Below are 21,891 nucleotides of genomic sequence, written 5' to 3'. Positions count from 1 at the left end.
CGGAGTTCAGAGGGTAAGAAATGAGAAAACGTACAGATGGTTGAATGAGTGTTGTGGGAAGATTTGGGAATATGGACGACATGCTTCACAGTCACATGAGCGTGTTGGGGGGTAGACAATTGTGGGGACATGATTGATGAGCTTTTACAGGGGGATTCACTGTGGAGGGTCATGTGTGTGTACAACTCTTCCGCAAGATAGACCAGTTCTTTCTGCCTGTGGGGGGTTGTCAGCATCGGTAGATGTTAATGAGTTGTGGTGTTGCATCTATTGGATCTGCTTACAGATCAGACCATAATGTAATTGATAGTGTTTAACAAAACAAACAATTAGCGCTGGACATAATGGCATATTGCTGCTGATGTGGTGTTTCTTGGTCAAGAGAAGCTTTGTCAGCGGTTAAATAGAAAAATGTTTATTCTATCTAACTTCTAAACAGTGAAGACTGACCTCGTTCCCCTGGGAAGACTGTAATTGACTGCTTACTTAAAGGATCAGGCTCACAAGATGTGACAGGCAACATCTAAAACATATAAAATAAAAACACAAGTATTACCTGGTCAAAATGAACATTGGAAACACTGTTTTCTTTTTTTTTTTTTTTTCTTTTTTCAGGATAATAGAAGGTAAAATGAAAATTTTTGAACGCATCTAAATTTTGTTTTACCGTCTGACCATTCAGAGTAATAAATGATAATAATAAAATTGTCTGAACAGGCTATTCAATACATGCCTGGCAAAGTAATCCTGAAGCAATTAATGGGAAAGTTTGCCTCTTCTGTTGATTTTTTATATTCTGATGTGAAAATGTAACTTAAAATCTGTTGGTTTTCTAGTGATAAGGGATCTCTGACGGCTAAACCTAAAGGGAATGTTATTTACAATGTTACTGGTTGCCAAGTAAGCTCAGTGTATCTCTGTTTCCTAAATGTGCTAAAACTAATGTCTGGTTTATTTATTATTTTTTTTTACAGTAGAGTTGTTGTTTCTTCTCGCAAGACATGTAACCATGTGTAATTGGTCTCCGGGTGCTGGCTCTGTGCTATCAGCTGCTTCCCCAGCCCGTGGTGTCCTTTGTGTTGGAGTTCCCCGAAAGACCATTATTCCTGCTGGTCAGAGGCAAGGCAGTAAAATGAGATCTTAAAATAAGTAAAGAAAACCCAAATTTCTATTAAAAGAGGTTTTAATCCAACATGGTTTCTAAATATTAACCATGTACTAGTTTCCAGCTGTGACATGCAGTACAGTTAAAAAAATATATATGTACAAAACAATTGAATATAAAAATGAGCCCAGGTCCCCTGACGTCACAGTGAGTGTCAGTAAAACATGACAAGAGAGGAAAGAAATACCGGATTTCATACAGGTAAAGGTCCAAAGAACTCCTTCTCAGAAAAGCAAAGTGTATTTATCACATTTGGAAGCAAACATCTGTTTTGCTTTTGTTCCTTCAGTGGTCTTGGAAACAGGAGTTGTAGAAGCTGCCTGTCAGACATCTCTGAATCTGGCCAGCACCTTCCCAAGCACCAGCTCGCTGTTAGGTACCGTGCTTTTGCCTGTTAGCAGCCAGCTGCTAGCAGGGAATTGGAACCCAAGCGGTCATTTTGTTCCAAATGAAATCTGCCTTCATTGTTCTAGCTCTGTTTTTCATTTACTCTGTTAGTACCATCTGCTCTCATTTTAATTATTTTTGTTAAAGCCACCTGTCCTGGTGCTATATTAATCTTTTTAATGTATACAGGTTTCTTAGTAATAGACCTGATGCCATATAAGAGAAGCATGCCATGCTTTTTCCAAGTAATAAATGTTTACATGTGGATGCGCATTTCAAGGTAGGCTGTGCTACCCAAGAAAACACGAACTGATGGAAATTCAGAAAGTTTTTCCCTCAAAATATTAGATCAAGAAATAAATTGCCCTTTCACAGGATGGTAGGGAATGGGAGAGGAAAGGCTGGGAAAATGAATTTCTTTGCAGATGTTCTTTAGTTTGGAGGTTGACTTTTTTGCCTCTTCACAGTGGGAAGGAGATGTTGCCCTTGGGGGAACAGGTATCCTGAGTTTTTCAGATAGTCATCTGTTTTGTGAGCCAGCAGACCAAGTGCAGTGCTACTTCTCATTTGAGAACCAGTATTCGCAATACAGAGCATGAGATCAGACAGGGCTATCTTGCACACCAATATTTGCAGGCTTTGATGAGCAGATAGTGTTGTTGGATGGTATTTGGCAAGCCTTCTTTACCAGTATGTCCAGACATGTACGAGGGCTTCCATGCAAATGGTAGGAAGGGCAGAGTATGTTGATGCCTCTTCTGTTCTACTTCATATCTTCCGTGAAATTGCAGAGACAGGTATGTGACCCCATCCAGGCAGCTTCAAAAAGTGATAGTGAATGCTTGATGTGCCAGCTAACGTGAGGCACAATTACGCTTGAGTTTTGTTCTTGTTGCAGATTTCCAGTTGTCATTTCTTGTCAGAGATAGGCAGTAGATATTAATATATTGAAACCAACACGTTAACTGTAATCAATCAATGCCTTGATACGGCTGAGATATGGGAATACTCAGACTTTAGATAAAGAAATATTATTAGTTAATCAAGAAAAATATAAATGAAATAGAGGCATTCTGGGCCTCTCTTCTTTGGCACAGCAAGAAGTATTAAAGCTATAAGTGTTAAAGACTTGGAATTAAGAAAGCATATTGAAAGCTCTGCTATAAGTTTCAAATACTATGTTCTCATTTACTCAGTACATTGCAGTGCTGAGTAATGAGGGGCAATGGAGAACTGGCGTTTTGTTTGGATACAGACCTCTGTAACAGGTTGAAATCTGTAGAATCTGTACTGTAAATCCTTATTTCTCAGAGTGTTTAATGGTGATGAGAATAGCGTCCTTTTCCACATCACTGCCCTATGCTTTGGTAATTCCGTGAACAGTGAAGTGGAAAGAGGATATCAAGGCTGAATTAAGGGAGACATTTCAATTGGCAGTGCATTCAGCAGAGAGGAAGGTGCTTGATCATCTTCCCTTCACGCTTCGTTGGTGTTTGGCTTTTCAGTCTGAGTCAGAATCAGAGTCCTCATCTGAAATTAATAATAAAAAAAAACGCAACCAAACAAAAAGATCATAATAATGAAAACATAAACTGGAAGTTGCAGCAGCTTTAGCTCTTGCTGGGAGAGACGTACTGCTTCTCTGTGGGTGCCTGCTTTGAAGGATGTGGCGTATTTAGGAGGAAGCTTTTAAAATGACAGTGCTTGCTAACCTGATAGAGCCTGAAATAGTATTTCACAGGACCAGTGAAATGCTGCTGAGAGGCATTTAGACAGTGGCAACACAGATAACGGTTCCAGTGAAAGAAGTCACAAAGATATTGGTAGCATGACCACCAAGAGGAAGTCTGCTTAAGATGTGCTTCCTGTACTAGAATATTGCTCCTTGCTGTGGGTCACGGTTACGCACTGCCAGTTAAACGGATCTGAAAGCCAGAAGCTTTAGGGCATTAAGAAATCCCTATAGGCTTATAGAGATACATTTGCCCGAGCTTGAGACTGGGCTTGCAAGAAGCAAGAGATTTCTGGCCTTTGCAGCTGAGTCACAGCATGGATGTGGGTTTCTGTATTGGAGGAGCAGTGCTGCTGGGCAGAGCTCTTTCTTGGTCACATCACCAACACAAAGGTGCATGACTACCTGTTTGTAAGTTGATATGTTTCTCTATCTCCAGGCAAATGACCCAATATTTAGCCTAATTTGATACTCTAATAACCTGATTTGTTCTGAGGTAATTCCAGTTTGTGGGGAGAAAGTTTTTGTCTTTCTAACAGTCTGTTTCCTGTGATCTGTTCACTTGTGTCTTCTTTCCTTAGTCTCTATGGCCTAAAGCTTACAAAGCACTTAACAGTCTACTAAAATATCTGGAAATGACTGTTAGCTTTACTGTGTATCTTCTGGGATAAGTCGTAATAATAAAGAAATGATAAAGAGAAAAGAGCTTTTTAGACAACTAAACTAAGACATTTTGATGGCACAAACATAGATGGCACAAAATTGTGAGAAACTAAAATTCAAATTCTTGGCTTGCTAGTATCTTTATAAATAATTAAAATTCCAGTTATGTTTCAAGACTGAGGAACTTCATAATTCAGCCTGCTCAAGGCATAGAAATCTTAGGTAGCCAAGAAAGGAAACTCTTTACTGAGTGCTCTTGCTCTCATATGAAGGGTGAATAGAGGAGAAAGTCTCATGCTCTGTGCTGTATGACCAAAATGGGGAATTTTACGTACCTTCTGACTTGCGCCTTTCAGGGGACTCGGAATTGCCTTGCTTGAGGAAAGTAACCAGGTCGTTAAACGTTATGTAGAAATCAATAGCATACACTATTGTGGCTATAAATCCAAATACCTAAAATAGAAAAATAATATTATCTTTAACAACAGTTTATGTCTATCAATGACAAACCAGAATAAGCTTAAGTGACAAAAGAAAATCTCTTGAGGAAAACTTGGGCTTGATTTTGGCTTGCCCCACTCTAAAAAGATGGGGATGGGAAAAACCCTGTGACTGGCTGGCATCAACTAACTGAGAGCTATTTTGGGAGCCTGAGCAGTGATCCATGCAGTTGCTCTGTCAGGTGTGTCCTTAGCCGTTCCCCGGGCTACATCCCTCTCTGGCTCTGCGCATGTCCTGAGTGTCCTGTACCAGGTACCACAGGAGAGTGTAACCTACACTGCCACCATCCCAGGGCATCTCTTTACCGCTCACAAATCACCTCAGTTTCCCTAGATTTTATTTTTTTTTTAAACTTATTTGCGGGGAGACATATGCCTATTACAGCATGAATTGGGTTGAGATAAAATGATTCTGGAGTTATTTATTCAATGTCAAAGCAGCAGATAGGGTAAATGCTATGTTGCACTGTTCCATGTCTAAACAGAGTGACAAAAATTACAACAAGATCTTTGTTGTGAAATTGTGTATAACATGGGATTGCTTGGTAAAGATCGGTGGCTAACAGTACTGGATATTGTTCTTCCCTGTCTTCTAATGTCTTAATGCAAATTTCATTTATGATGCATAAATTATTGATGCCTAGAGTCAAGTTGCAGATGGAGAGGCTGTATCTTATTTCTGAACAGAAAATGCTGACAGCAAAGGCTCTTGCCTGGACAGTCTGTATCCTGGAGGGTAAAATGACGCTGCTCTTGTTTCAACTCATCCAAATAAAATAAAGCAATAGAGGCACGAGGTTGAAATTACGTTAACTTGGATCATCCTTAGCAGTTACATGTATTATTATCATTTCCCCTTCATTCAAGTAATTTTTTCTTTAAGGAACAGATAAGCTTTGTGTTCATTTTACAGTTGGTAAAATTAAAAAGCAGAATACATGTAGGTGCCTTCCCAAAGTAGTACAATTAACTTTGAGCAGCAGTGTTTGGATGAAAACAGCCATTCGTTGATTGAAAACCTGTTTTTCTAAATAACTGGCCGTTTCTTCCTTGCTTAGGGCAAATTCTTTACATAGTTAATTGAAGAAGCTTCTACTACTTGCAGTGGGGTCAAAATTTAGTTGTTTCTGATGTATGTGCCTATGCAATCCACCAAAATACTTAAGTGGGAAGCTCAGCTCACAGCTACTTACTCCTGCTGCTTTAGATGCTCCATCATTGTATTTTGAGACAGCAGCGATTGAAATGGCGAAGTAGATAACAGCAGCAGTGACGCAGCGCAAGAAATCCTGTAAAATAAACCATCTTGCATTGTCAGATCAGTCACGTAATTTAAAAATCCAAACTCCTCTAAGAATCGCTTCAAAAATTATAAATGTTTGGTGTTAAGTCACTGGACTTGCCTGGTGCTGAAGTGTGACTACAGCACAGTATTTGCAGCAGATGAGTTGTTCATCTGGGAAAGATTATTAAATGAAAGATGACTGAAATCTTAGCATTAGCTTCTGCTCCTACACGTTGGTATAAAGCCTCCTTTTATCGCACTGAGACCTTTCTTCAAGGGCAATCTTTCTGTGACATTTCACATGAGGCATCGCAAAGGCTAATGGAAGAATAATTTGAAATGCCTTAAAAAATTTCACTTGTAAGCAGAACTGCAATAGCAAGTGCTCTGCAGGGGTACCACTGCCTATGGGAAGAAGGCAAGATGAAAACTGCACAAGTGTGCTTGCTTCTCTACAAATTAACCTTGTCTGTAGGAACTCCTCATTCAGGAAATAAACACTTGTAGTGTTAGGGCTATCATTTATACTTAGTTATGTATACCTGGGCCTTCTGCAGCTAGCCTGAAGTGAATGTACCAATTTTTATCATAGAAATATGTGCTGCTGTAGCTCTGCAGGGCAAGGACCATGCCCTCTAATACAAGCAGTGATGTGCTAGAGCAGCCATATCTGTGAACTGTGTATTAAATGAAGAGCTGTGATTGCTAGGGCATGTGTAAATCATGTGAGTGGAAGAATGGTATCTTGACCTCTGTTCACAATTAGATCTTCTGCCTTTTCAGAACAGATGGATGGATAAGATACCATCTCAAGAGACAAATTCTACAAGAAACTTGATTCCTCTGGAGTCAGACTGAGGTCAGTTATCTACATTCTGTGGCTGGAGTATATTATAGTAATGGATATAATAAACATAAATGCTTTTTTGTCTTAGTTCTTGATAGTGAAATTGAGATTACCATCTGAAAAGCACACAAACTTTCGTAGTCTGTCACTGCTGTTGTTTTATCCACAAAAGGCCTTGCTAATGCTCCCTTTATAAGTTGAGTTCCCATTCAAATCTCACCAGGGTGAACTTGTGCTGGACTGTATCAAAAGAGAACCCAAATCGATCGGGTTAGTGTTTTTTTTTGTGTGTGTGTTTGTACTGCTAGATAAATGTTCCCTTATTAATGTATGTTTGAAGCAACAGAGACATCCAGCGGTCATTGAGCAGTAATTACTTGCAACTGCAAACCTGAAAACTCCCTAATGAGTAGCCAGTGACTGTGTGTGTGAGCCCCTGCCAAAAAGAGCTGCAGGGCATCCCCACTTAACAAACATGGTTAGCCATTTGCATGTGAGTACGACTCTGCATCTGAACAGCACTTACCTGAGAATTTTCAAACATTTTAGTGAAGTAGGTGCATTACAGTGCAGTGTGCCTCTGTTTCTGCATTTGTAAGGGTGGCAACAGTGGTTAGGCTGATATTGGCTGCTTTTGAAAATTTTACTGCTAAACCATTTGCCCAGAATCAGGCATAAATTCTATGCTCTAGTAAAACTGTGCTTTGTGTCAACACCTAGAAGGTATATAGTAGATCACAGTTTAAAGAATGCTTTGGAACCTTTTGAATGAGAGGTAATATGGACATATTTCTTGTAAGACGGTAAAGTTGTTAGCAGCCAGCCTAAACTCCAGTACAGTCCCTTTTCTGATGTTCTACTGTACAATTAAATCTGTGCTTGTATTTCACATTTCACTTACTGTCAAAGGCCAGTAGAGTCCTTTAAACTTCTCATTAAGTTTAGAGGCATAGGCAAAAAAAAGAAACAACGCCAGCAGAAATTCTAGGAGTGGTGCCATCATGAAAGAGGCAGCTGAAGATGCAATATAGCAGATAAAGATGATAAATGACAGCACCTACAAGAAAAGGAAAACACTAGTTATTCGCATGGAAAAGCCTCAGGCAGCTGAGCAGCTTCGAAGTGTTACTCTGCTGGTGATGGCATATCTTGCTTCCCACTTCTCTTGCACCAAATGAATATTCTTGTTTGTTGAGGAATAAATCTAATGTCATTTATTTCAGTGTATGTAAAATTAACTTTCCAGACAGCTTGATGCATTTGCACCTATCCGAGTCAATAATTTGCTCTGGATTGTAAGCAACTCTGATAACATAATTCTGAAAATAGAGTGGAACATTGCCAAGCAAACAGAGCTTTAAGCTTTCAACTATGACAGTTCTCATTTGAAACACAAATCTTAGTTCAGATAGCCCAAAGTAACTCAGCATTTATAATCTCCTTGGAGCTGAAAAGAAAGTCTTCTGTTGATGGATAGAAAAGACCTGAGAATTAGTTATGTGCTTTCTGTACATCTGTGGTTCTAGTTTCCCAGTGTAAACAACTGTCTAGCTAGCATATTAAATAAAAACACTTTTTGTAAGTGCATTTATTATGTGTTAATTTACACCTGAGCTGCTGTACACAGCCTTTCCTCTTGAAGGCAAATTTCTGCCCTGGGTGCTCAGATATGTTTTTGGTCACCATAGCAGTAGACACTGTTTAAGTACTAGACCAGCAGGATTTTCTCAACTTTAATTCTAAATTGGGAATTCAGAATTTTCACTCATCTAACCCTAAAAACAGACATATTTCTCCCCTACATGGTACATCTGAGGGCTTTGGGACCTTGGGACTTTTGGGTTCTCAAAAAGCACAAATATTTGGACAGAGATCATCAGTGCATTTCCCTCATTAAATTTCATAACCATGGCTTTATTTGATTGTTGCTAGTGTGTGTTCCTGTGAACCACCTGTACTTAAATAAATGCCTTCATTATATTTGAAAGGTAAGGCATTAATTGCTCCTATGAGAGATATGTCAAACCTCACATACATGCATCAAAAGAGCCCATTTACATATAGTGGACAAATAAGCAGTTCAATCCTATTGAAATGATTTGTTAATTTGATAAATTAACAAGCCTTCATTCTAAATTCTGTAAAAGCAGTCAGTTCTTGACCAGGACCATAGTAACGGGAATATATTGTTTTGATCCATTAGGACTGGGTGGTGAATTTGAAAGGATGTGACGTTTTCAGAAAGATACTGTATTTATCTTAAAAATGCCTCTGTGCAGTTCTTGTTTCATTAAGTTGTAGAAAGATGGTTTGATTTATTATACAGAGTTCATTTCCACACTGAGGGCTGTTGTCTGTTAATATTTATCCTATTTGATGTTATTTCTCTTACTATTATTTGCTATTGCTTGAATAACCTCTTTGCAGGCTTTTCCAGAGTTTTCATATAGTGGGAGGGAACTCAATGTATCTTCTTATCCTGTTATTTTATTTCTGTGAATGAAAAGGTGGTCCTGTGTAGAGCCACGAGTTGAACTTGATGATCCTTGTGGGTCCCTTCCAACTCAGGATATTCTATGATTCTATGAAAAGTAATACATATTGTTTGAACAGAAGATGGACGTAACAGAACTTGAGAACTGACAGGAGGAGAGAGGACTTCTTCCTCCTTCTTGTCATACTGCCCATTTCTTCCCACCACCCCACCCAAGGAATGAGAACAGAAAGAACTCGACTTCAGCTTTGTGAATCTGGGTCACCCACGTTTGTGGAACATAATTTAGACTTGGTTTCAAGTTTTCTAGGTTCAAAAAAAAAAAATCACTATGTAGATAGGACATCTCTTTCATGTTTATTCTTGTGTTTAAAAAAAATCTCTCCTTTGTTTTCTGGCTAAAGGAAAGCTTGTGATGGCTGTGATCCAGAGACAGAGAAATACTCAGGGATGAACAACAGCAGGGAGATGTGTTCAGGGTAGGTCCAACCAAGGAAAACCCTTTCAACATCAAAAAGTTAGACCTGACCTACACTTCGCAGATCCCTTATGAGAGAATTAAATTCATTATATGTTAAATAATACATCATATGACAGCAGTGGGGGGAGGTAAAGAGGTAAATTTCAGATCTGTAAGTTCATGAAGCACAGCAGAGATGACTTTGATCTCGGTTCTGTTTGATACGGTAACTCCTGCGCTGCCTTTAAACCGTGAAAAAGGTTTTCTGTCAGAAGCATTAATTATTAGGTAAAATGAAGGGCCTTTCTGTTCTCTTAAGATCAGCCTTATGGTAATCTGCGTAATTTGAGGTTCCCATGCTCTTCCCCTCAACCCCGTGGCCCTGAGCAGGTCTTCAGCAGCATGAAGCGTTCTACAGCCTCAGGTGCTGCAACACAGCTCAGGACGCAAACCATGTTTCATGCAAGAGCACTCCAAGGGGACTTTTCCTGTTCCTCTGTGCTGGTGTGATGACAGTGTTCCTGTCTGGGTTAAAAATAAACTGCTGGACAGATGAAAGGATCAGCCTGAGTGTTCTGGCTTTCTAATTTGGTCCCATTCAAAGAAGGTGGCATCTGGAAAAGTATTAGTTGTCTATTATAAAACATAGTCAATTAGCTAGTTACTTGCTCACACAAATGCCTTACTTTTTGATAGAATCGGAGCAATCTCCTGCTGCCTGTTCCTTAACCCTGGTGAATGGTAATCATACTCCCAGCTCAACCACCAAAATTGGTTGGGGTCCAGCCACTCAGAGCTTTCCGTGCCTTACACTACTTGTCAGCATCCTATCGTGCTCAGGAAGGACATGTCAGGGCCGGATTAAAAAACTCTGAATTGCAAGAGTTCCCTTGATTTCAGTAGTTACTGATAACAATAGTAAAAGGGAAAGAAGCCAACACAAAGAGTGAGAATTGCTCCTCTACTCATTCCTTGTTTTAGTGGTGTTCAGAGCCTGAAAAGGTCTGAGGAGTGTTTTATTACTAGCACGTAAGTGAAATACCCACCCACAGAATACTGTATCAGCTTTTGAAAATGAAGGTTTGACAGACAGTATTTTTAGATGTTAAAGCCTTCAACGAGGTGAGGCTGGAAGGCACTTGGAGGGAAGCAGCAAGGCTTGGGAAGAAAAAATGAAACAAGAGGAAGGAGGTGCCTGATGGCTCTGTCAGGTGGTGGCTGCTGTGCTGCAACTTGTTCTTTGGCTTTCTTGCTTTGTTTGTCTGGTGCTTATGTCAGAGCCCTGACATGGATATTAATGCCAGATCTGCTCTGTAACTTGGGGACAGTTCTGCATAATACAAGAGCACACAGAGCTGTCAGTTTCTGATTGTTTCTCATTTCTCTTCTTGTAGAGCTCATTTCCCCTTCTGATGGGTGGAGTGCACGGCCTCCCTGAGCAATATCCTAACAGTATTATTATCTAAGACTATTTTCTTTGTTTTTTGAAACATAAAAGTGACTAGGTAACTTGTTAGCATCTGACCTTTTAATTGCAGTGCTAGTAAGTGAAGGAGTTGATACCATCTGAAAACTTGGTAACTTTAAAATATACTTCTCTTCCCCCAATAAAAACACTGATGGGCCAGTTTGTACCCAGAAATAATGAACACCTATTTATTTACTTCTCCAGATATCAAATCTTTGAGACAGATATCTAGCAAACTGAAAGTTGCTCTAAAATGACTACATCAAAGCAACCTTCAAAATGTAGCCTGACCCCTCTAAAGACTGTCAAATGATCCAGTGCATGTCATGCTTGCTTCACACTTTTTTTTTAAAACTGAAGTTGCACTTTTAAACATTCACTTCAGAGAGGTCATTTCTCTAACAGCTCTATATCTGCTATAAAAAAGAGAGGAAGTTTGTGAGGCTCAGTGCAGTTGCAAGTTTATTTCTAGCACTTTCAAACTCAGAAAGCACTGCTGCTTTGGGGGGGAGAGGTTGAAATGGGGGAGTGTTTATCAATTGTGTTAATTTGTATTTACATGGGGGGTTTTCTTTTGCTCCTGGGATTACGTCCTTGTGATTGATAGCAGTTAAGGAGTCTGAGTTGTTCCTGCCCTCCTGCTGAAAGGCTAGTGTGATCCTTGCCACCTTTGCTGTGGAGGAATATTTGAAGGCAAAAAGCTCTTGTTCAGCAAAGGACAGAACAAGATCCTATCATGCTCTGGCCGTGGTATGAATATAAAAAGCCTTGTCAAGAGAAAAGGCCCAGTTTTTCACTAAGCACCTTTTTTTTTTTGTGGGAACATACCCAATTAATGAAAAATATAATTAAATATTATTTTTTAAAAAAGGAACTCTTGGTATTGTATTTGATACAGTAAACTTCTTCCATGCAGTATTTAGTTAATAATGTGTTTCTGGGCTTCATCAACTGGCCAGACACTATGAAGGCTATACTTTATCGCATAGCCAGCTTTCAATGTAAGGTATAAAATAAAATTACTTAGTGTGATTAAAGCAGCGTGCTCCTTAAGGGAAGACTGCTAAAGTGCTGAGGTCACAGGCAGGATGTGAAGGCGTTTGTCTCCCCTGTGCATGGAGAACAGACCCACTCCAGCCCGTGGGGGGATGACACGGATGCCAGGAAGCAGCTTACATCATTGTACACAACTCCACACACCCTGCTCTACTTCACTTGCTGCTCTGTGTGGCCAAATGTGTGCAGCTCATTTCCCCCTCCACAGAAAAGAACAGGTTTGCTTAAATACTTTTAAAAGTGACTAGCAGTGATGTCTTTTGGATAACTGTATTTTGTTATTGTTCACTAGCAGAGAGAGAGAGAGATCTTAGGGGTCTCTACTGTTGAGTTACTTCATGTTCCTTGTGGAGTCACCTTGGTTCTTGGTCCACCCAGAGTTAGCGGCAGGGCTCGCCTGGCTACAGACCCAGAGAAAGTCACAGGGCTTGTCTTCAGGGGCCGCTTTGCACAGAGAAGCTGGAAATTTCAGTTATGAAGTGCAGTTCAGAGAAGACTGAAAAGATAAGAGAAGACAGACAGGAAAAGAAGAAAAAACAGATAAAACAATTTCTACATCCTTTGTGTTGTCACAAAGGTGACACAGGACAACCTGAGGTAGTCATATTTTTATTACACAATTTGTAATGCTATTGCATAGTGGATTCTAGGGAATGAGCATGGCTGTTCAATGGTTCCAACACAGGACAGAGGGAACTAGAAAATAGGCCTCTTATGCAAGAGGAGAGCATGGATGATGTGTTGGCCTTCAAGATGGCAACTTGAATATTAAGGAAAAATGAACAGCTTAAAATGAGTTTTGAAGTATATAGAAGATATGGTATGGGGAGAAAATAGAAAGAAAATAAAAATAACCTTGTCAGAGAGAGTGATGATTAGAAAGCAGTGGAGCCAGACAGAATAAACAGGATCAGGAGAGAGACAGCAAAGCTTATATACGTATTTGATGTTGCTGCTCCTTTGTGGCTGTGTAGCTATCCCAGATGGAATAAAAAATTCATAAGGTAGGAAGATCAAAAGGAAAAGGAGCAGGGGGAAAAACAACTTCCTTCTCTGAATAAAATTTGAGATGATGATTAAGCTTCTAGCTGTAATTAGTTTCATCACCAGCGTAACTTGTTCTAGAGGAAGTGCCAGAATGCCCAGATTTGGTAGCCCACAGAGCAGCTGACATGAAAGACTGGATGCTGACAGTGTTTGGGTGCACTTTCGCCTTGTAGACGAATGTGCGTGAATGTTATTTTAAGAATATTTTTTAAATGTTTTTAAAAGCTGGCTCTGGCAGTTTCTTTCCCTCTGAGCTCCGCAGTCCTGCCCAGCAAGCTCACTTTTGGAGCTCTGTGCAGCTCTCCTCCAGGATGCCCCAGTGCTCGTGGTACCAGTGCTGGCACATGTGGCAGGCTGAGAGGCTCATTCCGTTTCCTTGGCTGTGTTCTGTGAAGGCTGGGGGCTTGCTTTCTCCAAGAAAGGCCACGTTGTCTTCTGTGTCTACCAAGACCTCAAATGGTGCAAATTAAGGAGTGGTTCAATGTGGCAGTTGTCTGAATTCATAAAATCTGTCAGTCTGCTCTAACTTATGACAGCTGAAGTGATCGTATGTCAGCCAGGTCTATTGGACAAAACAAGACAATTTAACGGAGTTACTGGCACCAAATGCGCTAACAGCAAGGTGCTACCTGCAGGGGTGCTAATATTTGCATGACCTTAATGACTGAGAAATAAAGTGCATTTCTTGTGACTTGCCAAGCTGCTGAATAATGTCAGAGAGATTCAGTAGCAATAATGAGAAACCCATTTTGTTTCTGAATAAAAGATGCTGTTCAAAATCTGCATCCCACGAATACAATTTACATGCATTTATGCAGGACCTCACCCAACCCTAGTACAGTCAAAGAGCAGGAATCAGACGTTTTAATGCAACCAATGGAAAGCTAAAGCTGAAACACAGATTTCAACTATGATAGATTTAACTTGGACTCATCTTCAAATATCTGGCACTGTATTTCTTTAATTGTATACAGACTTTTTTTTTTTTTCAGGGGTCTGCGTTGTTTTCAGGGATTTCTTCTGGCAAAGCTGATGCTACTGGAGAGAAACTACTGCTGCCTCCCCGCTGCCAAGAAACGTCATCCTAAACATGTGGGCTGGCCTGCAAGGAGCTCACAGAAAGCTTACACTGCAGCTTCGACAGATGGATCTTAGAGCTGCTTTCAGTCCGCCAAACCCTCAGGAAGCCCTAAATGGCCTTACAAAGGATAAATCCCTATTGTGTCAGGACAGAGCAGTTTTTATTACTTTGGAGAGGCATAATCAGTACTTCTCTCTGTCAACAGAAGGGTAAGTCTGATCCCATGACTAGAATAGTATTCCTCAAATATGTCACCCATCAGAAATGTTAAAAAGCCAGGCACCTTGAAAGTTATAATTTGCTGGCTGTGAGCTTTTATGCGGAATTCCAGTACATGCCATAGTGCATAACAAAAATAGGTGTCAAAAGAGCAAAGTTGGTTGGGCTTGCATATCATCTAAATGTGTTTCTTGTCAGCTGCAGATGCTGTATGAATAGGGAGCGGGGCTATGTGGAGTTTCAAGGCTTCCCAGCAGAGCTAACATGCCCCGTGACTTGTGGCTACCCAGCCCCAGGCGTGGATTCCCCACCGCAGAAAATGCCCTCACTTCCTGAACAAGCAGGCTCCTCTCAATGCCAGTCCTACAATGCCAGGCTGCTTCCCCTCATTGCCTGCCCCAGGACTGTGCCCACAGACCAAAGGTTCACAGGAGCCGACAGGGAAGGGCTGCCTGGCCCCATGCCATCACCCATCACCATGGGCACTGCGCAGTGTAGGGCAGCCAGGAGCCCGCCTGTGCTGCTGGCCCTTTCCTTTCTCTTGCTTGAATTGCCTTATTTCCTCCTCTGGGTTAGCGCAGGGGATAGCCACAGACATGTTACAGATCTTAAACATACCGATCCCTGGTTTGGGTGGTCTTGGTGTTTGGCTACCTGCTGTCAAAACTGTCAATCTCCTGCTAAAATTGCAGAAAACTTTGTGTTCGGAAATTGAGAAGTTTAAAGATGCTAAAAGTCATTTCAATCACTTAACTTTCAGTTTAACTTTTGCTTTCTAAGTACCCGCTACCCCTGTGGATATATTCCCTCTTTGCCTGCCACCTGCCAACTGTTCATCTGTCAGGCTTTCTGGTGTTTTGCTTGTTGGTGTAACGCTTGAAGCCCTTGATGGGCAAAGGCCTGTAATTACTGCCAGCCCAGACCTCACTACTTGACCCTAAGGAAAACCACAGTGTAGTTCCACGGGAGCAGTTTTTCTAGAGCAAACTTGTTCTGTGCTATTCGGTACGTTAACATTAAATGACTGCCTTTGGGTGAGCCCCTGTGTCCTGGGTGGCCAGGGACAAACGGGTGTGGGGGAGCTCAGCCCCGCAGGCTGGAGGCTGCGCTCCCCTGCAGCAGGGCACCCATCACCAATTACCGAGTTCGATCTGCAGCAGGCACCACAGGCTGCCTTGTGCCCCGTGCTAGCACCAGCACTTACCGCGCGTACCCGGGCACTGTGCTGCCTGTGCGCACCGTGGGGCAGAATGAAATTAAAACCGCACAGGGTGCTGCTGCGGCCCCTCTCCCGCTTCCCCAGCGGGCTCTGCCTGCACCGGGGCCGCGGCACCCGCAGGCTGCAGCCCCCCCCGGCCCTCGCTGCCCACCCCCGGCCCTTACCGACTCGGCGAGCAGCAGCTGCCCCTTGCGGGAGCCGAGGAAGTCCCGCGGCGGCAGCAGCGAGCGCAGCCCCGGCGGGGCGGCGGCCTCGGCCCCCGGCTCGGGCTCCTCCATGGCTGCGGCGGCCGCGGGCTGGCGAGGAGGAGCGCGGGCGGCTCGGGCTGCTGCTTTTTTTTTTTTTTTTTTTTTTTTGAAGGAGGGAAGCGGAAATCGTGACAATGCGGAAACGTGAAAAAAAAAAAAAAGTTTCAGCATCCCCAAATCTGAGGGGTGGGGGCCCCCGGGGGGCGGGATCCGCCGGCTGCCCCGCGGTGGCTGCGGGAGGGAGCCTGAGGGGGCAGCGCCCCCCCCAGCACCTCGGTTCTCCCCTCGGCGCCTCGTCCCCCCCGGCTTCACCTTCCCCCTGCACTCCTGCTGTTTTTTTCTCCTGTGCTGGGTAGCCCAGGCGGCCTCTCCCTGCCCTGCCCGCAGCTCGGTACCTCACCAAGTGCTCTGCTGCAAGTTCCCTTTCTGCAGCTTTTGGCTATGGTGCTGCCACTGCCTTGAAACTGTCCCTCACACCGGTGCTTGCCCTTTAATTTGAATGCTCAGATTTGCTCAGTTGATGCCTAAATTTATGAATGGGCTTCCTGAGCATGAAGTCAGTTGTAGCAGCAACCCTTACACACACTGTAACAGTTTGTGATGGAAGACACAAACTTCACTTTATCTGCTACCTTCATTGCATGTTAACACCGCAGCATCACTGCGATTGTTATGGAAGAGTTACTTCCAACACTCACAAACATAAAAATGAAAATTCGGGGATCAAAAGGTCTCAGTAATAAAACATTTACACAGGCTGATGCTCACCACCTGTGGAGTGGGGAACACAATGAAGGGTGAAAAAAATTTGTTCCTAAGATGTTTGCTGATAGCTTCTCCTTCTAAGTACACTTAACAAATAACGTGAAATAATGCATTCAGGGCCATTTGTAAATCTTTTTATTACAGAAAGACAATTATTAAATTAATTTTCATCTAGATGAAGATGTAGTTCAGTTTAGAAAAACACGAGAATTTTTTGTGAAGTATAAACTAGTGAAATTGCAACACTTGAAACTACATATAGATGTAATAATACTTATGAACAATACTTGCAAAAAAATGTAGAGAAATGCACAGGAAATTCAAAGATAAAGACATGAAAATACAAATTATTTAGAAGAGAACAGTTTAACAATAATCAATTAAGAAATTATTCTTTTGCTAAGATAGTAATTTTATTTTGCAGAACCATTCCTTTCTCTTGGTCCGCTGATGCTAATCTTCTGGAAAAGAAGAACTGCATCAACAACACAGAGAACAAGCAATACAAAACCAAGCACCTGCAAAAATAAAGATAATGTTAGTTTTCTCTTAGGACCTCTATCTTTCGCTGTAGTGACTCATCTGCTGTGCCTCAAAGAAGCAGTAATTGTATCTGCCCAAGGTGCTTCTGGCCTTCTAAATCTGTGTATGATTTAAGACAGCTGATAAATTAGGTATTTAAATCCCATCAACCTTTCATACAGCAGTCTACACCCTGTCTTTTTCTGATGTTTGTCTCAAGAGCTAGAAATATTCTCCTTGAAAGTGAAGCTAATGATGCTGTATTAAACAAGACAATGCTTTTACCCAAAAAGAAGATCATTCTGCGTCTAACAGCTATCTAACTTCTGGCCCAGAGCAGTCAGTATTTGTAGAAACAAGCCTAGGAAGAAAGTAATAGTGCTCCTCCTGTCAGGAACGCTGAACTGGAAACATTTGAATTCAAAGAAAATGTACATCAGTGTTTAAAAATATGACTTTGGGCAGGCAGCTGGAAAAGTGTGTTTGCAGAATGACTGCACAGTTAACCTCCTCAGCCCTTGCCTTTCAGTGTGATTCCACTCTTTCTATTAATTCAAGCGTGTTTTAAAATAGAATTGTCTGATCAGCAGGAGTAATGCTAAGGCAAGCCTTTTCTGGAAAGCGTAGTTCAAGACAGTTTGTGCCCAAGGAATACAAGCCTAAAGGCAATTTGCTTTCTCCCAGTACTGAGGACGTCATGCATTGTGCCCAAACTTGTTTTCCAAGCTATCTGATTGGAAGGTCTTCTGCTTTCAGCTTAACTTTAATTCATGTTCATCTTGTAACTGAGAATATAAATTACCTTCTGCCATAATCCATCAATTTATCATGAAATCTTTTTGCTTAGGTTGTCAGTTATCAGCGCTAATGAGGACATCAGCTTTGCATCCCTCTGACTCTTAGGCTGATTTTGAAAAACTCAGGTGACAAGTTCTGTTCATTATTATTTTATTTTTGGTTGCTTGTCACACTCTAACTTGACTTGTATTTCAGGAAACAGACTGAAGTATATTCAAAACTGTTTTTTTTCCCCTCACTGCTTGTTACTGCTTTTTTTTTTTTAAGCTTTCCTTCAAGTTAATAATACCAATAGCCTAAGATAGTAAACCGGTTTGATCATAATTACGAAAAAGTCTTCATAGTATAAAAAGATCTTTTCAAGTGCCGCAATTTCTCAGGTTGTCAGAAAAAATAAAATATGCTTCACAAGGGAAGTTCCAGCGTATCTGATAAAAACTTTCAGCCCTTTTTAGGAAGATAGCAGGCATTTCTTCTTAAATCCTGTAACCAAACTGGGTAGTTGAGAAGAACTATGGATTCTCCCACCTAGAATTTCTAAACTGTTTAAGTAAACGGAAGCTACTCAAATTAGCTAAGCTAACTGTTTTCAGCATTAGTATTATTTCTACACAGTACTTCCTAAATACAGTCAAGTCTTTAAATTCCTTGATTTGGGGATTAAGTGAGATAAATTAATGTGTATTCACGCATTTTTGTGACTGGCTTTCCATAAGAGAGTTATTTTCATGGCCTTATCAAAATGTAAGGATACCAAATCATGTCGATTTTAAGAATCAAAATTCATTAATATTTTCCTACTTACTCCTCCAGCCAGTGTCACTTCGTTGGTCTTGATTATTACTACAAACAGGCACACAATTAGGAGGAACGCAGCTGATACCACTGAGTTGAAAATATCCTGAAAAAGGCAGTGGAAGCAAAATATTGTGAAATACATGTCTGAAGAAGAATATGAATAGCTCCCAGTATGGTATAGATACTAAAAAGCTGCCGTTTTACTGTGACAATAGGATTAAACCCGTGTAAGATCAACAGTGACACCCAGTGGCTTCATGGTAAAAGAGCACTCGTGACAGAACATCCTCATTTTACCTGTCTTCACTTCTCGTTTTTTTTTGGCAGTCGAATTTATGCAAATTCTCTGTTGCAAGTCTATCTATCTGACAGACTAAAACAGTCAGCAATTTATTTATTTTTTTAAAAGGGTCGTTAGAGGAGAACTCGTTAATATTTAAGGAAAGTGTGTATTTAATTTGTCATGTGAAAAATGAAAGGGGCAGTATGATAAAGTTAAGCAAATGATACTCACCAGAGGAGGAACTGTTAAAAAAACAAAAAAACACACACCAACAACCCCCTATGTTAACTGATATAAATCAGCTCTTTAGAAGCCTGTGCAAAAGAACACAACAATTGCTGCTAGGCAAACCTCACTCACCAATGAAATGCTGTTTTCGCTTTAACTTCATAGAAACCGGGACTGAATTAACCCTGCAAATGAACTCCCTGAGCAGACTTTCATTCAAGATCACAACACGCATAGAACAGGCTTCATCTCGACCGCGAGCCGATACTCACAGCTAAAGGCCAGTATAGCTTGGTCATCTTTTTGTCAAGTTTTAGCAAATACAGTAGAAAGAACAACAACGGGATGATAAATTCTATGATCACCAGCGCTGCGTACGCTTCATGGGCTTTCGAGGCAACGAAGCAGACGAAGGCTACGAAGGCCACCAGCTGCGGGAAGAGACGGGAAGGGATGAGCGGACACCCGGGGCTGCTGCCGGCCGCGGGCCGAGCCCCGAGCAGCCCCGCAGCCAGCTCTGCCCGCGGGGCTCCGCAGGTAGCGGGGAGCCTGAGGGGCCGGAGCCGCCCGCTCCCTACCATGCGGCCGAGCTTCAGGGCGCCCCGCGGGGAGCGGGGGAAGTCGGCATCCACCGCCACCATGGTGCAGCAGCCGCGCCGGGCGTTGCCGTGCCGCGATCAGCCGGGCGGGGACCCCAACGGCCCCGCTCCGCCCCGAACGGCCCCGAACCGCCCCGCTGCGTCCCGCTCCGCCCCGCTGGGCGCCCGGAAGCGGTGGCGGTGCGGGTGGCGGTGGCGATGGGCGATGTGGCGGCTGAGCGCGGCCTGGGCGCTGCGCGGGGCGCGGGGGCGGCGCGGCCTCAGGAGCGGCCCGCCGGGCGCGGCCTGTCCCGGCAGGGCGGCGGCGGCGGCGACAGCGACAGCGACAGCGGCCAGCTCCTCGGCGGCAGGCCCGGCGCTGCGCGGCCGGCCCGGCCCCCTCTGCAGTGGCGACTGTAAATCGCGACAGGGCGCGATAAACAGGGCGGGGGGCGAGAGGGGAAAGCGAGACGCGTTTCCCGGTTTTTATTTATTTATTTATGTATTTATTTTTAATCCCATGTCCCCGGTGACGTTGGTAAAAGCAGCTGCCGGCTCCCTTAACGGGCAGCAGCGAGGTTCTCCTCAGCCCGTCTGTGTGCCCGCCGGGCCCCTGCCTTCCAGTGTACGTGCCCCTGTGGCCCCTGACGGGCCTTCACCCTGCGCATCGGCGCGCCCTGGTGCTGGGTGGTGTGGTTTGTGTGCTTTGGGTAAGGGCCGGTAATGGCGGTGCTGCTTGCAGAGATTGGTATCGCGTTGGAAGCATCCTAAAATCTTCGTTTTTATCAAGCCCATGAAGATCTGGGGCCTCGCACTATGACCCCACAGCAAATAGCAACTACCTGAGGAGCTCAGCGTAGCGGAAGTTTGCTGACGGGGTGTAGGCGCTCACTGTTTGACTCTAGTGTTAAAGTCAACAGAGAACTTAAGCTGAAGCTGTGTCAGTGAACGCTACAGTCTGTCTGTTACATGGTCAAATGATTACCCAAAGCCTTAATGATGTGTAGTGTTGCAAGTGTTCACGTTAGCCAACAGAGAATACAAAAACTTAGTGGAAGAGTTCACAGTAAGAGGCTGAGTATAAATATATGAAGATCTTGGTTGTAACTCCTGTCTTTTTTTTTTCTTCTCATTTTAGATAAACATCTCATAAAAGGAGATGATAAAAAGACTGTTGTAAGTATTTACTTTTTTTTTTTTTTTTGAAAAAGAATGTAAAACGTTTAACATCTTTTTATAAGTGTACATGCATTGGCAGCCATTAAACATGTCTGTTTGTTGACCAGTGTCCAGGTGGTGGATCCTTTACTGTGTCTGTTATCTTTATAGATATATGTGAAGACCTAAAGCAGGTTTACATCTGTAAAGATAACAGAAACAGTAAGCCTAAAATGCAGGTTTACGTTTATCTCTGTCTGTTAGTTGCAGTACAGTTGTGAAAGATTTTAGCAAGTGCAGGGAATTGCTGAAGGGACAAGTTGCAGTTTGAGGTTGGGTGTTCTGTGCGTAGCATAGCAGTTGCTCTGTACTAGTCTGTGAGCTTTTTTCTTGTTTTAGTTTTGTAAATCTCAGTGCCCAAATTTTAAATGTGTAGGCTTCTAAAAGTGCTAAGTTTATAAATCAATTTTAAGGCATCTATTTAATGGATATTGAAATTATTACTCCACTTGGCAATTAATTCAAGTTGAAAGTGACGTTTAAGCCTCTGAGGTTGAGATGTGGCAGGTGGTGTAGTGGGAATGTGGGAGGAGCAGCAGCAGGTGACAATCCTGAAGCCCTTAGGGCCGTGGGGAGGACGTGGGAAGTGACTGCACACTCAGGGCAGGGTGGTGGAAGGCAGCTGGCTATGTGGGGTGGGGGGCAAAGAGTAAGCTGCCCCCTGCATTGTAAAGGAACTGCTGGCATATGTACTTTGGGGAGAAGAAAAGGTGGTGGTCTCCGGGGAGCCACAAAATCCAAACTGATCCCTAATGTAGTTCTATAGAATAACCTATTGATTTTATAAGACAGTAGTATACTTTGTATGGAAAAAGTAAGTTTTTACATAT

General features: G+C 42.5%; 4 protein-coding genes across 7 annotated transcripts in view; 2 read left to right on the top strand and 2 right to left on the bottom strand.

The window, feature by feature from the left end:
- CMTM4 (CKLF like MARVEL transmembrane domain containing 4) overlaps window positions 1–14,229 on the top strand; it is a 53,191-nt gene extending 38,962 nt beyond the window's left edge. Inside the window, exon 4 of the mRNA XM_068693738.1 lies at window positions 14,097–14,229. Within this exon, the coding sequence (XP_068549839.1) occupies window positions 14,097–14,192 (96 nt within the window). The 3' untranslated portion in view covers window positions 14,193–14,229. The remainder of the gene's footprint in view (window positions 1–14,096) is intronic.
- CMTM3 (CKLF like MARVEL transmembrane domain containing 3) lies at window positions 1,166–15,984 on the bottom strand. 2 transcript variants are annotated; one of them, XM_068693734.1, is made up of 5 exons: window positions 15,788–15,978; window positions 7,481–7,636; window positions 5,641–5,736; window positions 4,283–4,400; window positions 1,166–3,082 (listed from the first exon to the last, which is right to left on the bottom strand). In XM_068693734.1, exons 1-5 carry the CDS (start codon window positions 15,899–15,901, stop codon window positions 3,054–3,056), a joined length of 513 nt encoding a protein of 170 aa, XP_068549835.1. In that variant the 5' UTR covers window positions 15,902–15,978; the 3' UTR covers window positions 1,166–3,053. The 2 variants fall into 2 exon arrangements, with proteins under 2 accessions (XP_068549835.1, XP_068549836.1); XM_068693735.1 differs by lacking the exon at window positions 5,641–5,736 and having other exon boundaries at window positions 15,788–15,984.
- The window catches only part of TK2 (thymidine kinase 2), a 20,288-nt gene continuing 12,651 nt past the window's right edge, over window positions 14,255–21,891 (top strand). The window contains exons 1-2 of one of the 2 annotated variants that reach the window (XM_068693732.1): window positions 14,255–14,394; window positions 20,982–21,019. In XM_068693732.1, the coding sequence (XP_068549833.1) occupies window positions 14,298–14,394; window positions 20,982–21,019 (135 nt within the window). In that variant the 5' untranslated portion in view covers window positions 14,255–14,297. Of the gene's footprint in view, window positions 14,395–19,904; window positions 20,260–20,981; window positions 21,020–21,891 lie in introns of those variants that run through there. The other variant, XM_068693731.1, reaches the window with a different exon arrangement.
- On the bottom strand, window positions 16,755–19,984 carry LOC137862072 (chemokine-like factor). Of its 2 annotated transcripts, none has more exons than XM_068693739.1 (4): window positions 19,844–19,984; window positions 19,538–19,696; window positions 18,762–18,857; window positions 16,755–17,154 (listed from the first exon to the last, which is right to left on the bottom strand). In XM_068693739.1, exons 1-4 carry the CDS (start codon window positions 19,904–19,906, stop codon window positions 17,050–17,052), a joined length of 423 nt encoding a protein of 140 aa, XP_068549840.1. In that variant the 5' UTR covers window positions 19,907–19,984; the 3' UTR covers window positions 16,755–17,049. The 2 variants fall into 2 exon arrangements, with proteins under 2 accessions (XP_068549840.1, XP_068549841.1); XM_068693740.1 differs by having other exon boundaries at window positions 16,755–17,097.

The sequence above is a fragment of the Anas acuta genome, chromosome 10, assembly GCF_963932015.1.
Source record: "Anas acuta chromosome 10, bAnaAcu1.1, whole genome shotgun sequence".
Taxonomy (NCBI): Eukaryota; Metazoa; Chordata; class Aves; order Anseriformes; family Anatidae; genus Anas; species Anas acuta.
The sequence above is the reverse complement of the archived record's forward strand: the minus strand, read 5'-3'. Positions and strand labels throughout refer to the sequence as shown.